At 37.6% G+C, this 12,076-nt stretch overlaps 1 protein-coding gene across 1 annotated transcript; it reads right to left on the bottom strand.

The window, feature by feature from the left end:
* Nucleotides 1–285: 285 nt before the first annotated feature.
* On the bottom strand, nucleotides 286–11,492 carry hsdl1 (hydroxysteroid dehydrogenase like 1). The gene is made up of 5 exons (XM_030129092.1): nucleotides 11,046–11,492; nucleotides 9,363–9,808; nucleotides 7,574–7,657; nucleotides 3,741–3,896; nucleotides 286–827 (listed from the first exon to the last, which is right to left on the bottom strand). Exons 1-5 carry the CDS (start codon nucleotides 11,263–11,265, stop codon nucleotides 756–758), a joined length of 978 nt encoding a protein of 325 aa, XP_029984952.1. The 5' UTR covers nucleotides 11,266–11,492; the 3' UTR covers nucleotides 286–755.
* Nucleotides 11,493–12,076: the final 584 nt, after the last annotated feature.

Here is a 12,076-nt window from a genome sequence, read left to right as displayed (position 1 = left end):
GAGTTTTTTTGCATCTGAAGTTTTTCCTTCTGAATTTTTTGCGTCTGAATTTTTTGTGTCTGAATTTTTTGCGTCTGAATTTTTTGCTTTTGAATTTTTTGCATCTGAATTTGTTGCTTCTGAATTATATGTGTCCGGAATTTTTGGCTTCTGAATTTTTGGCATCTGAACTTTTTTTATTCTAAATTTATGAACATAGTTAAATTGAGAGACAAAAAAATTCAGATACTTAATTTCAATGCAAAAAAATTCAGTGTTAGAAATTCACTTGCTTTTATAATTCAAAACCTGCTGAGACAGATTGACTTCCATGGCGGTCTGCGTCCTAATTGTTGTCATCTAAATTTCTTTTTTTTTTATGGTTGTAAGTTACTATAACGTTGTCTTCTTCCTCTGTGATACTGGAGGTAAAACTCACTGGCACTTCTGTTTTCAGTTCTGCAGGATATAAGGTGCGACTTTCTTAAACACACACAGTAAAAAAACTAATACTTTACATTCAGATTCGTCCTTAATAGACCAGTCCTGCTGATTTATTAACGTTCCGCCCGTCAAGTTAAATACCAATGTCAATATTATTCTGCAGGAATCATTAACTGGAGAACTTCAAGATCAAATCAAAGTGTACAACCCAAACTCAAAGCTAAAGGGTTGAGTTTCTAACCTCACGTCTGACTTATTGTTAGAAACTAAACGTGTAACGGTGGCTCAAGTAACAGGAGGATCCAGGTGGTGATGGGAGGAGAAGCCGGTTCTTAGCTTGAACTGATCAGAACCCGAGATCCCAGAACCCAGATCCACTCGGGGATGCACCTCATCAGTCCGTACTGTAACAGAGAAGAAAAAAAAATAAGAAAAATATATGAAAGACAGACTCAAAACATACCTGATGACTGAGTGATTGAGTTGATGATGGAACCGCTGTATTGCAACTTTTACTGACAAGATTGACTGTGAAGTGGTAGTGGTTGGACTGAATTCTCTCTCCACTGAATCGAATATACCGTATTTTCCGGACTATACAGCGCACCTGAATATAAGCCGCACCTGAATACACTGGTCTGCAAGGAAAATGCTTCCAGAACTAGAAAAGCACTCTGAGAGCGCAGACCTCCGCCAAGGCAGATCAGTGCCCCCCCCCCCCGATCACCACCAAAATTTAATCATTTGTTCCTTGTCCCAGTATCAATATTTCCTGAAATTTTCATCCAAATCTGTCCATAACTTTTTGAAAGATCCGGATCAGTCTTTGCCATTTGATAGAACACCCCATTGTAAATCCCTGAGTCAAATTGCATGAGATTTGCACAATTCCCCCATATTGTGATTTCCACCATAAATATTAGTCCCATATTTATTTGACCTATATTTTAAGATTCCTTGACCATGAAAACATACCATTAGCAACTTGATTCATAATTATATCCTTATTAGTTCAGTAGTTATTCACGAAAATCACATTTCTCGTAATGGCGGTTTTCTTCTGGATCTAGCTCCTTAAGTATTAAAGCTACATGAAATCCGGTGGCATACTCCCGATGCGGAACTGACTGAGCTACACGATGGCGCTTGTCAGAAATTTCTACCTTTAATATTAAAGGCACAGTAGGCCAAAAAGTAAGGGCACCCCCATTTTTTATATAAATTGAGATAAAATCCGCCTTCTGGATCAGATCGGGATCAGCCTTTGAAATGTGATAGAGGACCCCATTGTCAATTCCTGAGTTAAATTTCATGAGTTTTGGTCAATAATTAAGCGAGATATTGGGAAGCGAAAATTTTGGCCCCATTTACCACAATGTTAACGAAAATTTCAAAGTGATCCAGAATCCAGGATTTCTTCCGGATCACCCCCAAAAATTAATCATTTCTTCCTTATCCCATTTCCAACAAACCCTGAAAATTTCATCAAAATCTGTCCATAACTTTTTGAGTTACGTTGCACACTAACGGACAGACAAACAAACAGAAAGACAAACCCTGGCAAAAACATAACCTCCTTGGCGGAGGTAATAAAAGTAATGAAATTTTACCACATGAGAGTCACTGATAAAGAAAAATCCAGTCCTAAATGCTGGTTGGCTGAACTTTCCAAGATCCAGCCTTGGGTCAAAATGTGAAATTCAAGAATTAACGAAAGAATGGGTTTGACTCAAAAGGAATATTTGTCTCAGAGCTACAAGATCTACTTCCAAACACTGTCTGCACATTAGAATACATTCACTTTACAGGTTCTATTTAGTGGAAGATTTATAAAACTATTATAGAAATGTACATAAACCAGTATATATGTGTAATAACACTTAATCACATACCTTGAAAACATCAGCAAACCGGCACTTTTGTCATTTATTTTCCAATTAATCTTATTAAAATACGTAACATTTAGCACATTTAATGTCTGAAGCAAAACATTTCTAAAAAACTGTAGACCAGTGATATAAGCCGCACCCACCGAATTTTAAAAGAAAAAAAAATTCAAAAGTTCAAAATTGTCAAATATCAAAATGTTAACCATATCATGCCTATTATCAAATGTTTGTGTAACATTGTGTGTAATGCACATGTATGAATAATAAGTTTAGGCCTGTTATTATTATTATTATTATTATTATTATTATTATTATTATTATTATTATAACATTGGACTTATTTATTTATTTATTTTTACAAAATTTCAGTTTTTTTTTTTCATTTTAGGTGTAATCCCAGAAAGTTTAGAGGGAAATAACCGAAAAATACCTCATGTGAATTTTACTAACGGCAGCCATTAAATGCATCACTGTCAAGTGGTTGAAGCCTGAACCTCCCACACTTAACATTTGGATTGAGAAAGTAAGGGAAATCTATCAGATGGAGCAAATTACTAATGTGCTTAGAATTCAGGGAGAGATATTTATGAAGAGATGGAGTCACATGATGAAGCTTTTAATGCTCTGCTCTGTGTTCCCAAAGTTTGAACTAAACATGGAGAATCAGCGTTCAGTTTCTATGCTCCGAATATCTGTAACAAACTACCAGAAAATATCAGGTCTGCTGAGAGTCTGAGTTCTTTTAAGTCCAGGTTAAAGACTCACCTGTTCACTGCTGCCTTTGACTAAAAGGCTTTGGACTTTTTAAATTTTATATTCTCTTTCGAAACTCTGCACTGCAACTCTTACTTTAATGTGTGTGTTTTTATTTTATTTCATTTCATTCTATTTTATTTTATTTTTTTTATGTCTTGTTTTCTTACTTACTGTTTTTAATCACCTTTTACATGTTTCTTTTATTATGTTTTAAATGTGTTTCTTTTTTCCCGTCGTATTTCAATGTCCTGTGTGAAGCACCTTGGATTGCCTTGTTGCTTACAAATAAACTCGCCTTGCCTTAATGCAATAAGCATTCAGAAGTGCTCATATACATGTGTGTTTTTTGTCATTCATGTTTCATTTGTGATTAATTGGAATCACTATCTACTGCAGATATCCATTTTTTCTTTTTTTTTTTTCATGTGCCCCCCCCTCCCAAAAAAAAAACAAAAAAAACCTTTACAACCACACTAAAAGTACTAAAACAGTGAGGTTCCATTGTATTTCTGAAATAAGTTCACAACCAGAAGATCCGACCTCAGATCCAAAAGCCAGTTTGTGGGTGCTAGATCTTAAAATCTTTGATGCACAAAAATAAGAATAAGACCGGGAGGAAACCAACGACAGCTTGGACTCGAGTATGATTTTTTTTTGTTTTTTTTTACTGACCTGCAGAGTATGAGGCCAGTACCCGGTGGTTCTGTTGGACACGCCCAGGGTGGAGATGGCGTGTCGAGCATAAACCTCCGGCTTTGGTACAAACCAGCCTTCTCTGCACGATGAAGATGAGGATGAGGATGACGGCTGTCGCTCATCTGAGGCAATCTGAGCACACACACACACACACACACACACACACACACACAGTATTAACATGTGATATAAACTATGCGGACCAAAGTATGTGGACACATTGAATTCAAGTGTTTCTTTTCTAACAGGGGTCTGGGATACAAAACAGTAATGACTAATGTTAGGATATAGTTTTACATTATCGGATAAATATCGTTGCATTGGTTAGTTTGGTTTAACCCAAAGACCCAAACATCCACCAGCGACCAAAACCATCTACTGATCTAAACGGTTTAATACCTGTTGGTCCACTAATCCTATCAATACATGTCAATAATTGGTGTAAAATACAGTTTTACCTCAATTATTCAAAGGGTATAATGTACAAATGTTATAAAATGAAAATAAAATGAGCAAAATACTTGGAAATAAGGGGAAAATGACCCAAAAAACCTTGAATTATGGCATAAAAGTGAAGACATCCTTCTAAATTGAGGCAAAAATTTACAAAATACTTGAAAAAGGGAAAAAAAAAAATCATTTCATTTCCTGAATTTAGTCTGTTAAGCCTCAAAAACCAAAACCATCTACTGATCTAAACTGTTTAATACTTATTGATCCGCTAATTCTATTAATACATGTCAGTAATTGGTGTAAAATACAGTTCTTCATCTTTTCATGGTCATCAGATATGACCATATTTGGACGTTCAGAGGCTCCTGACAGTGGATGGACACACTGGGTTTATGAACAGATAATGAGAAATTTACCTGAAAAAGACACTTTTAAATAGATAAAATTAGCAACAAAATGAACAAAACCAGCCAAAGTGATCATTAAAACAAACAAAAATTAATAATAAATCAACAAAATAATAAGTAACGTGAACAAAATAAGCCACAAACTGAACTAACGCTGAAAAAAAAGTCATGAAATAGCCAGCAAAATTAGCCAAAACAAACAAAATGATAATTGAAAATGATTAATAAAAATGAACAAAATGAATAAAATATTAACAAAACGAGTAAAAAATTAACAAAATAAGGTTGTAGAGGTTTGCTTTCTGTGCCTAAAAAGTCAGAAAAATGAAAAATATTAAATATCTTTAATATGAGCAGTTAATTGTGTTTAATATTATTCGCAGTACACTGTCATCTTCTCCAACATTCATTCCCCAGTCAAACCCATGGAGTTGGATCAGTGACAGTGGATGGACACACTGGGTTTATGATCAGATAAGGAGAGATTTTGCTGGTAAAATCACTTTTTCTTCAGTTTTCTGTGTTTTTTAATATAATAACCCTCAACTTTAATCTTAGCTGTAAAGGAGTGATATCTTAAATGGACTTCTTCATGTTCCATCATCTCCCTGTGGTCTCCATAAACTGTAAATGCTCTGCTTGGCTCTGAATTCTTCATCCATTCAACTCCACAGGTCCATCTTCAGCCCTATTTCTCAGTAATGACACCAGAAAGGTGGTTTGGAGCGCTGGCCCTTTAAATACACATGAGCCACTTCAGGCCCCGCCCCCTCCAGGTTATTGGCTGTGCTGCTCTGTCCCGTTCAACCAACAACTGAACATTTGAGGGAATGGGCTCCAAGTTTGGACAGATTTTCAGTCTGGACTACAACAGCTGATGACGACAAACAATTACAGAGAAATACTGGAGAAATGTTGGACTGAAGTCTGGACCTGATGTGTGCAAATGTCAGAACTGGTTATAAAACACAACAAATTAAGCAGGAATTCACTGGATTTTTGCCCAAATGAATCTAAAGATAGTTTTGCAGCAGCTGGAGGGTTCAAATTCAAACTGTATGAACTATTATCGTCCAAATACACAAATAAATGAACCACAGACTAAGAAAAGTGGGTTTAGATAAATAGGAGCCCTTTAAGAACATATACAGGGTGGGGAAGCAAAATGTACAATATTTTGAGGCAGGGATTAAAAGACAGTGTATGACCAATTAGTTTATTGAAAGTCATGAGAAATTATTTGCCACAAGAAAATGTCCATAATAGAAAATGTTTTTATTCTATGTGTCCTCCTTCTTTCTCAATAACTGCCTTCACACGCTTCCTGAAACTTGCACAAGTGTTCCTCAAATATTGGGGTGACAACTTCTCCCATTCTTCTTTAATAGTATCTTTAAGAAAGTGAACATTGCTGTGTGATGTTCTATTGGTGCATGTTCTAAAACGTCCCAAACAGCAGAATCCAGAGGGTTTAGATCTGGGCTAGAAGGCGGACATAAACATGATTCCCAAAAATTGCTAAAGTTGGATTTGCAGAAGTCTTGTATTTTTCTGGCTGTGTGGGCTGGAGCACCATCCTGTGTCCATCCGTCATTTCCATCTGGGTAGTTTGCTTTAAGCCACGGCAACACCTGGTATCTGGATGGATTTGGTCGGATCCTTTAGGATTTTGGATTTGAGAGCTTTAATAAAAGCTTTGGTACGTTTTTTTGTTGCTTCCTCCACTTCCAGACTTTCTGGTAATAGTTTTGCTCATAGTCATTCTCTTCTTTCCATTATAAACAGTCTTTATGGACACTCCAACTATTTTTGAAATCTCCTTTGGTGTGACGAGTGCATTCAGCAAATCACACACTCTTTGACGTTTGCTTTCCTGATTACTCATACAGGGGTTGGACAAAATAATGGAAACACCTTAAAAAATCAACAAAATATAATTTAATATGGTGTAGGTCCGCCTTTTGCGGCAATTACAGCCTCAATTCTCCGAGGTATTGATTCATACAACTTGTGAATTGTTTCCAAAGGAATTTTAAGCCATTCTTCAGTTAGAATACCCTCCAACTCTTTTAGAGACGATGGCGGTGGAAATCGACGTCTTACTTGAATCTCTAAAACTGACCATAAATGCTCAATAATGTTGAGGTCTGGGGACTGTGCCGGCCATACGAGATGCTCAACTTCATTAGAATGTTCCTCATGCCATTCTTTAACAATTCTAGCTGTATGGATTGGGGCATTATCATCTTGAGGTGAAGGTGTTTCCATTATTTTGTCCAACCCCTGTATGGGCAAAAGTTTCTGAAAAGGTATGGATAATAGTGTTAGGTATGATTATGACATCAATATATGTTTGGTTTCAAAACAATTGACGTAGTGCCTGCTGAGAAAAAACAACTAAATGTTCATTGTAAATTTTGCTTCCCCACCCTGTACATGACCACTGAATTAAACATAGTAAAATACCTGATGTTCACTGAATAAACACAAAATACAGAGGAACATGTCATAATAAATGGTGATAAATCACTTCAGAAAAGTTAAATACAGAGAAAAAATAGACATTTTGGAACTGCCACAAACGTAGCTCTGAGTCTTTTTAGGTTAAATTATGGGTTATGTTTGCTTCCAAAATAGCTCAGAGAGAGTTTTGACTTAATTTCTCTCACCGTTTGTTTATTTATTCATTCATGGCTATGATTTATTTTTCCTGCTGACTGTAAATAATAATTTTCTACCACATCTAACCATCTACTTTCTTCACATCTCACTGAGAAAGAAAAATCTACCATTAGACTTTAAGGAAATATTGATGTTTATATCTCACTCTTACAGCTGTAGACATGATGTGTCCCAATACTTTTGTCCATATACTTTACATACAGTTCCATATAATGTCTGTAAGTGTTGAAACTGAACGCTTTTTAATGTTGTTGTCTGGTTTCTTACTTGGAAAGGAATCAAACTTTGGACAAAGATCCCACTTCGGCTGTACTCCAGGTGAAGAGCTCTGGAGAAATGATCCAGGTAACCCTAAAAAAAAAAAAAAAAAAGAGTTGAATGTGTCAGTGTGTTTACATTTCACGAGCTGAAGAAGCAGCAGTAAAGTCAAACAGGGTCAGGGACATAAGTAGTCTGTTTTCAGTAGATCATTAGCAGACTATATTTATTTATTTACTAAAGGGTCATTCTGTACGAACACACAAGGATCCTCCAGTTCATGAAGGGATTAAAGAAACTGAAACACATATGTGGAAACTGAGCATTAGTTCATATGATGGTCACTGTTTTACATTTGATGATCATGAGTACATGTTGTTCAATAAATACAAATAATAACCTGATCCAATAATTTTCCTCTCCACTAGTTTTCATACATACGATTCTGTCAGGTTTTAATACAGACCATAAAAGAAGACGAGAAAAAACGCAAAAGAAATTAAAAACAGCACAAAGTATTTCATCTCATCTTAGTTCATTAACTCAGTACATACATGTAACTGCAGTTCTGCTGGTTCTGTCTGTGTTTGGTTCTGTTAATGTTTGGTTCTATTAGTGTTTGGTTCTGTCTGTGTTTGTTTGGTTCTGTTTATCCTTACAGTAGATGTGGTCAGTGTTTGGTTCTGTTTGGTTCTGTTTGGTTCTGTTGGTCCTTACAGTCGATGCGGTCAGTGTTTGGTTCTGTTTGGTTCTGTTGGTCCTTACAGTCGATGCGGTCAGTGTTTGGTTCTGTTTGGTTCTGTTGATCCTTACAGTCGATGCGGTCAGTGTTTGGTTCTGTTTGGTTCTGTTTGGTTCTGTTGGTCCTTACAGTAGATGCGGTCAGTGTTTGGTTCTGTTCCTTACAGTCGATGCGGTCAGTGTTTAGTTCTGTTGGTCCTTACAGTAGATGCGGTCAGTGTTTGGTTCTGTTTGGTTCTGTTGGTCCTTACAGTAGATGCGGTCAATGTTTGGTTCTGTTTGGTTCTGTTGGTCCTTACAGTCGATGCGGTCAGTGTTTGGTTCTGTTGATCCTTACAGTCGATGCGGTCAGTGTTTGGTTCTGTTTGGTTCTGTTTGGTTCTGTTGGTCCTTACAGTAGATGCGGTCAGTGTTTGGTTCTGTTCCTTACAGTCGATGCGGTCAGTGTTTGGTTCTGTTCCTTACAGTCGATGCGGTCAGTGTTTAGTTCTGTTGGTCCTTACAGTCGATGCGGTCAGTGTTTGGTTCTGTTTGGTTCTGTTTGGTTCTGTTGGTCCTTACAGTAGATGCGGTCAGTGTTTGGTTCTGTTCCTTACAGTCGATGCGGTCAGTGTTTAGTTCTGTTGGTCCTTACAGTCGATGCGGTCAGTGTTTGGTTCTGTTTGGTTCTGTTGGTCCTTACAGTAGATGCGGTCAGTGTTTGGTTCTGTTTGGTTCTGTTGGTCCTTACAGTCGATGCGGTCAGTGTTTGGTTCTGTTTGGTTCTGTTTGGTTCTGTTGGTCCTTACAGTAGATGCGGTCAGTGTTTGGTTCTGTTCCTTACAGTCGATGCGGTCAGTGTTTGGTTCTGTTTGGTTCTGTTTGGTTCTGTTGGTCCTTACAGTAGATGCGGTCAGTGTTTGGTTCTGTTCCTTACAGTCGATGCGGTCAGTGTTTGGTTCTGTTTGGTTCTGTTTGGTTCTGTTGGTCCTTACAGTAGATGCGGTCAGTGTTTGGTTCTGTTCCTTACAGTCGATGCGGTCAGTGTTTGGTTCTGTTTGGTTCTGTTGGTCCTTACAGTCGATGCGGTCAGCGTTACTCTTCCAGGCAGCGGTCGACTACAGGCTCCTGACGATATGTTGATGACGGCCCCCCTTCGGCGCTCCACCATCCCTGGCAGAACCAGGCGGGCCATCAGAGTGGCCACGGCTACGTTTTTGTTGAGCAGGTCCATCAGGGCCTGCTCGGGCATGTCGGTCAGGCTGCGGGGCGACGCCAGCGCCTGGTCCAAACAGTTGACCAGGAAGCCCACGTCCTTCCCCCTCATGGCGTCTTTGATGGGTTTACTGGCCGACTGGTCCAGACAGAAGTCGGCCAGGACCACCACGGCCTCCACGCCGTAGGTCTGGGAGAGCGAGGAGGCGGAGTCTCGGACCGCCGTGTGGTCCTGGGTCACAAAGATGAGGCTGACCCCCTGCCGGGCCAGCTCCTCTGCGTAGGCTTTAGCTAAAGGTTCTGCTGCGTCTGACGGACACAAGAACAAAGCAGGACGGTAGGTGTGAAGATACAAATCTGTTATTACAGTCACCTCCTGTAAACCAACGGACCACAGGAGACAGTAACACTCAGCCTCATAATCAAATAAAGCAGAGCAGGCTCCAAAATATTCTGATCAGTGGAAAAAGATGGGGTAAGGGGGCGGGAGTATGTAAGTGGGACTTTATCCCAATTCTTTTCAAATGTTTTTTTTTTTTTCCTTTTTTTCTTTGCATGTTTTTCCCTTGTTTTTTTTTTTATATTCAAAAAAAAAAAAAAAAAAAAAAAAAATAATGTTATTTACCAAAGGGTCATTCAATACCAACACACCTAGATCTAAAATAGAATAGAATAAAACAGAACAGAATAGAATAGAATAGAATAAAATAAAATAGCCTTGATTGTCTTTTTTTTCCAATGAAATGAGGAGTGCTACTCTAGTCAGTGCAACAATATGAATTAAAAAAAAATAAATCTGTCAGAAAATAAGAATAGAGCAAATATAAAACTTCAAAACAACTAAAAAGTAAACTAAGAAAATAGAAAATGAAATGTAATAAAAGTCAAATAAGAATAGAACTACAAGTAGAATACAACAAAAATAGACATAAAATATGAATAAACAATATTTACAAAGAACATAGATAGATAGATAGATAGATAGATAGATAGATAGATAGATAGATAGATTTTTTAAAAATTGATTTATTTCAAATATGGAAATGGTACAAGCTTCCTGATTGCTACTAACTGACTTCTTTGCTCTACATATTGTAGAAATGACAATTCAAGGAAGCAAAAAATAATACACACAAAAAAGAAAAGGAGAAAAAGAGTCATATTCGAAAAGAAGAGAGAAGAAGCATAGCTTATTAACTCTCACCCCTTACAATATTTACAAAGAACATAATAAATTAGACGTAGAAAAACAACTGGTAAAAAAATAAATCTGGACAATCAACAATAAGGTGCAACAATAAACTGTAATGTGGAAAGTATAATAGAATATGTGCATAAATAAAGTTTATCATGGAAATAGGTTTATGACTGGATTTAAACAGGTGAGTTTATTATACAGTGTCATGGAATATTGAATACAGTGGAAGTGAAGTAAACATGAGGACATATAAATGAACACCTCAAATATCAGCACTTGAATAAAATACTTTAATTGTGTTCTTTTTTTCTTCCAGAACAGTGCCTCTCAGGTGAGTGTCATCCTTACCATAAATGACCGCCCAGTCTCCAAACCTGTGGGTCAGCCTCCTGCTGGGGATCATCCTGGGCAGGAAATGCACCCTGACCAGCGTGCAGCAGTCTCTCAGCAGGATCACTGCTTTGCTGGCTGTGTACAGAGCACCGACCAGGGCCAGGGTTTCAAAGTAGAAACTGCATGATCGAGCAATTTCTCTGTACAAAAACTGAAAGCTGTCCACCGCCGCCATAGCCCACACTGATGCTGTTCACCTGATGCTGCTCTGTTAGCTTAGTTAGCTTCAACAGCGCGCTTTACAAACGGAGGCTTAGCTAAGTGTTCCGACGGGTCGATTAAACACGTAGCTGTTCAAACATAGTCATTTAATGGTAAAGCTGTCAGATTTGACAGACTTTAGAGCCGGATCAGGTGCCTCTAGCTCAGGAGAGAACGCGGAAGAGCAAGCAAAACATTGGGAGTCACGTGATCGTACCGTTGGATGCTGCGTTTATGACACACGAGAAAAACAGAAAAAAACTGTAAAAAGTTATTCACACGTTTCACATTGAATTAAATGACTACCGAGGCGTATTTACTTGAGAAAGACTTGCATTTATAATAGGTCCATTGTACGTTTTAAGATATGTATTTTTTTGGAAACACGTTGGTTATTAAAATTGAAAACAATAGATTTATCTTACATGTATCTCAGTGCTGTAGGTTTGGTACAGTGTTTAACCCTTTCATGCACTGTCCACTCCAGTGGACAGTTCTTCTCCAGCTGTTCTCTTGTATATTCATGGGTTTTGTTGTTTTAGTTCCATATCAGCCAACACAGTGGACACTTATGCACCATCCCATACACTGTAATTCAGATCATTACTGTAACTTTACTGTTCTAGATAAACCTGATCTGCACTAACGTGTCTGAGTGTAAATCAATTGTTATTTGTTAGACAAGAAGTTTTTTTTTTTGCATATTATCTCCATGAAGTGAGTAATTACTAGCATTAGAATATGTTAAAATGTAAGAAGACATCAGATTAGCAGCATTAAAAATG

Source organism: Sphaeramia orbicularis, chromosome 24, assembly GCF_902148855.1.
Source record: "Sphaeramia orbicularis chromosome 24, fSphaOr1.1, whole genome shotgun sequence".
Classification (NCBI taxonomy): domain Eukaryota; kingdom Metazoa; phylum Chordata; class Actinopteri; order Kurtiformes; family Apogonidae; genus Sphaeramia; species Sphaeramia orbicularis.
Note: the sequence above shows the minus strand (reverse complement) of the source record. Positions and strands in the feature narration are given on the sequence as shown.

What these genes read in the sequence shown, in the direction of transcription:
- hsdl1 (XM_030129092.1), bottom strand. Translation starts at nt 11,265, where the DNA reads ATGGCGGCGGTGGACAGCTTTCAGTTTTTGTACAGAGAAATTGCTCGA. An exon ending in AGACTGGGCGGTCATTTATG is followed by an intron (nt 9,809 to 11,045) that starts GTAAGGATGACA and finishes TGTGTCCGTCAG; the next exon opens with ACGCAGCAGAACCTTTAGCT. An exon ending in ACTGGCCTCATACTCTGCAG is followed by an intron (nt 828 to 3,740) that starts GTCAGTAAAAAA and finishes TCTCTGTTACAG; the next exon opens with TACGGACTGATGAGGTGCAT.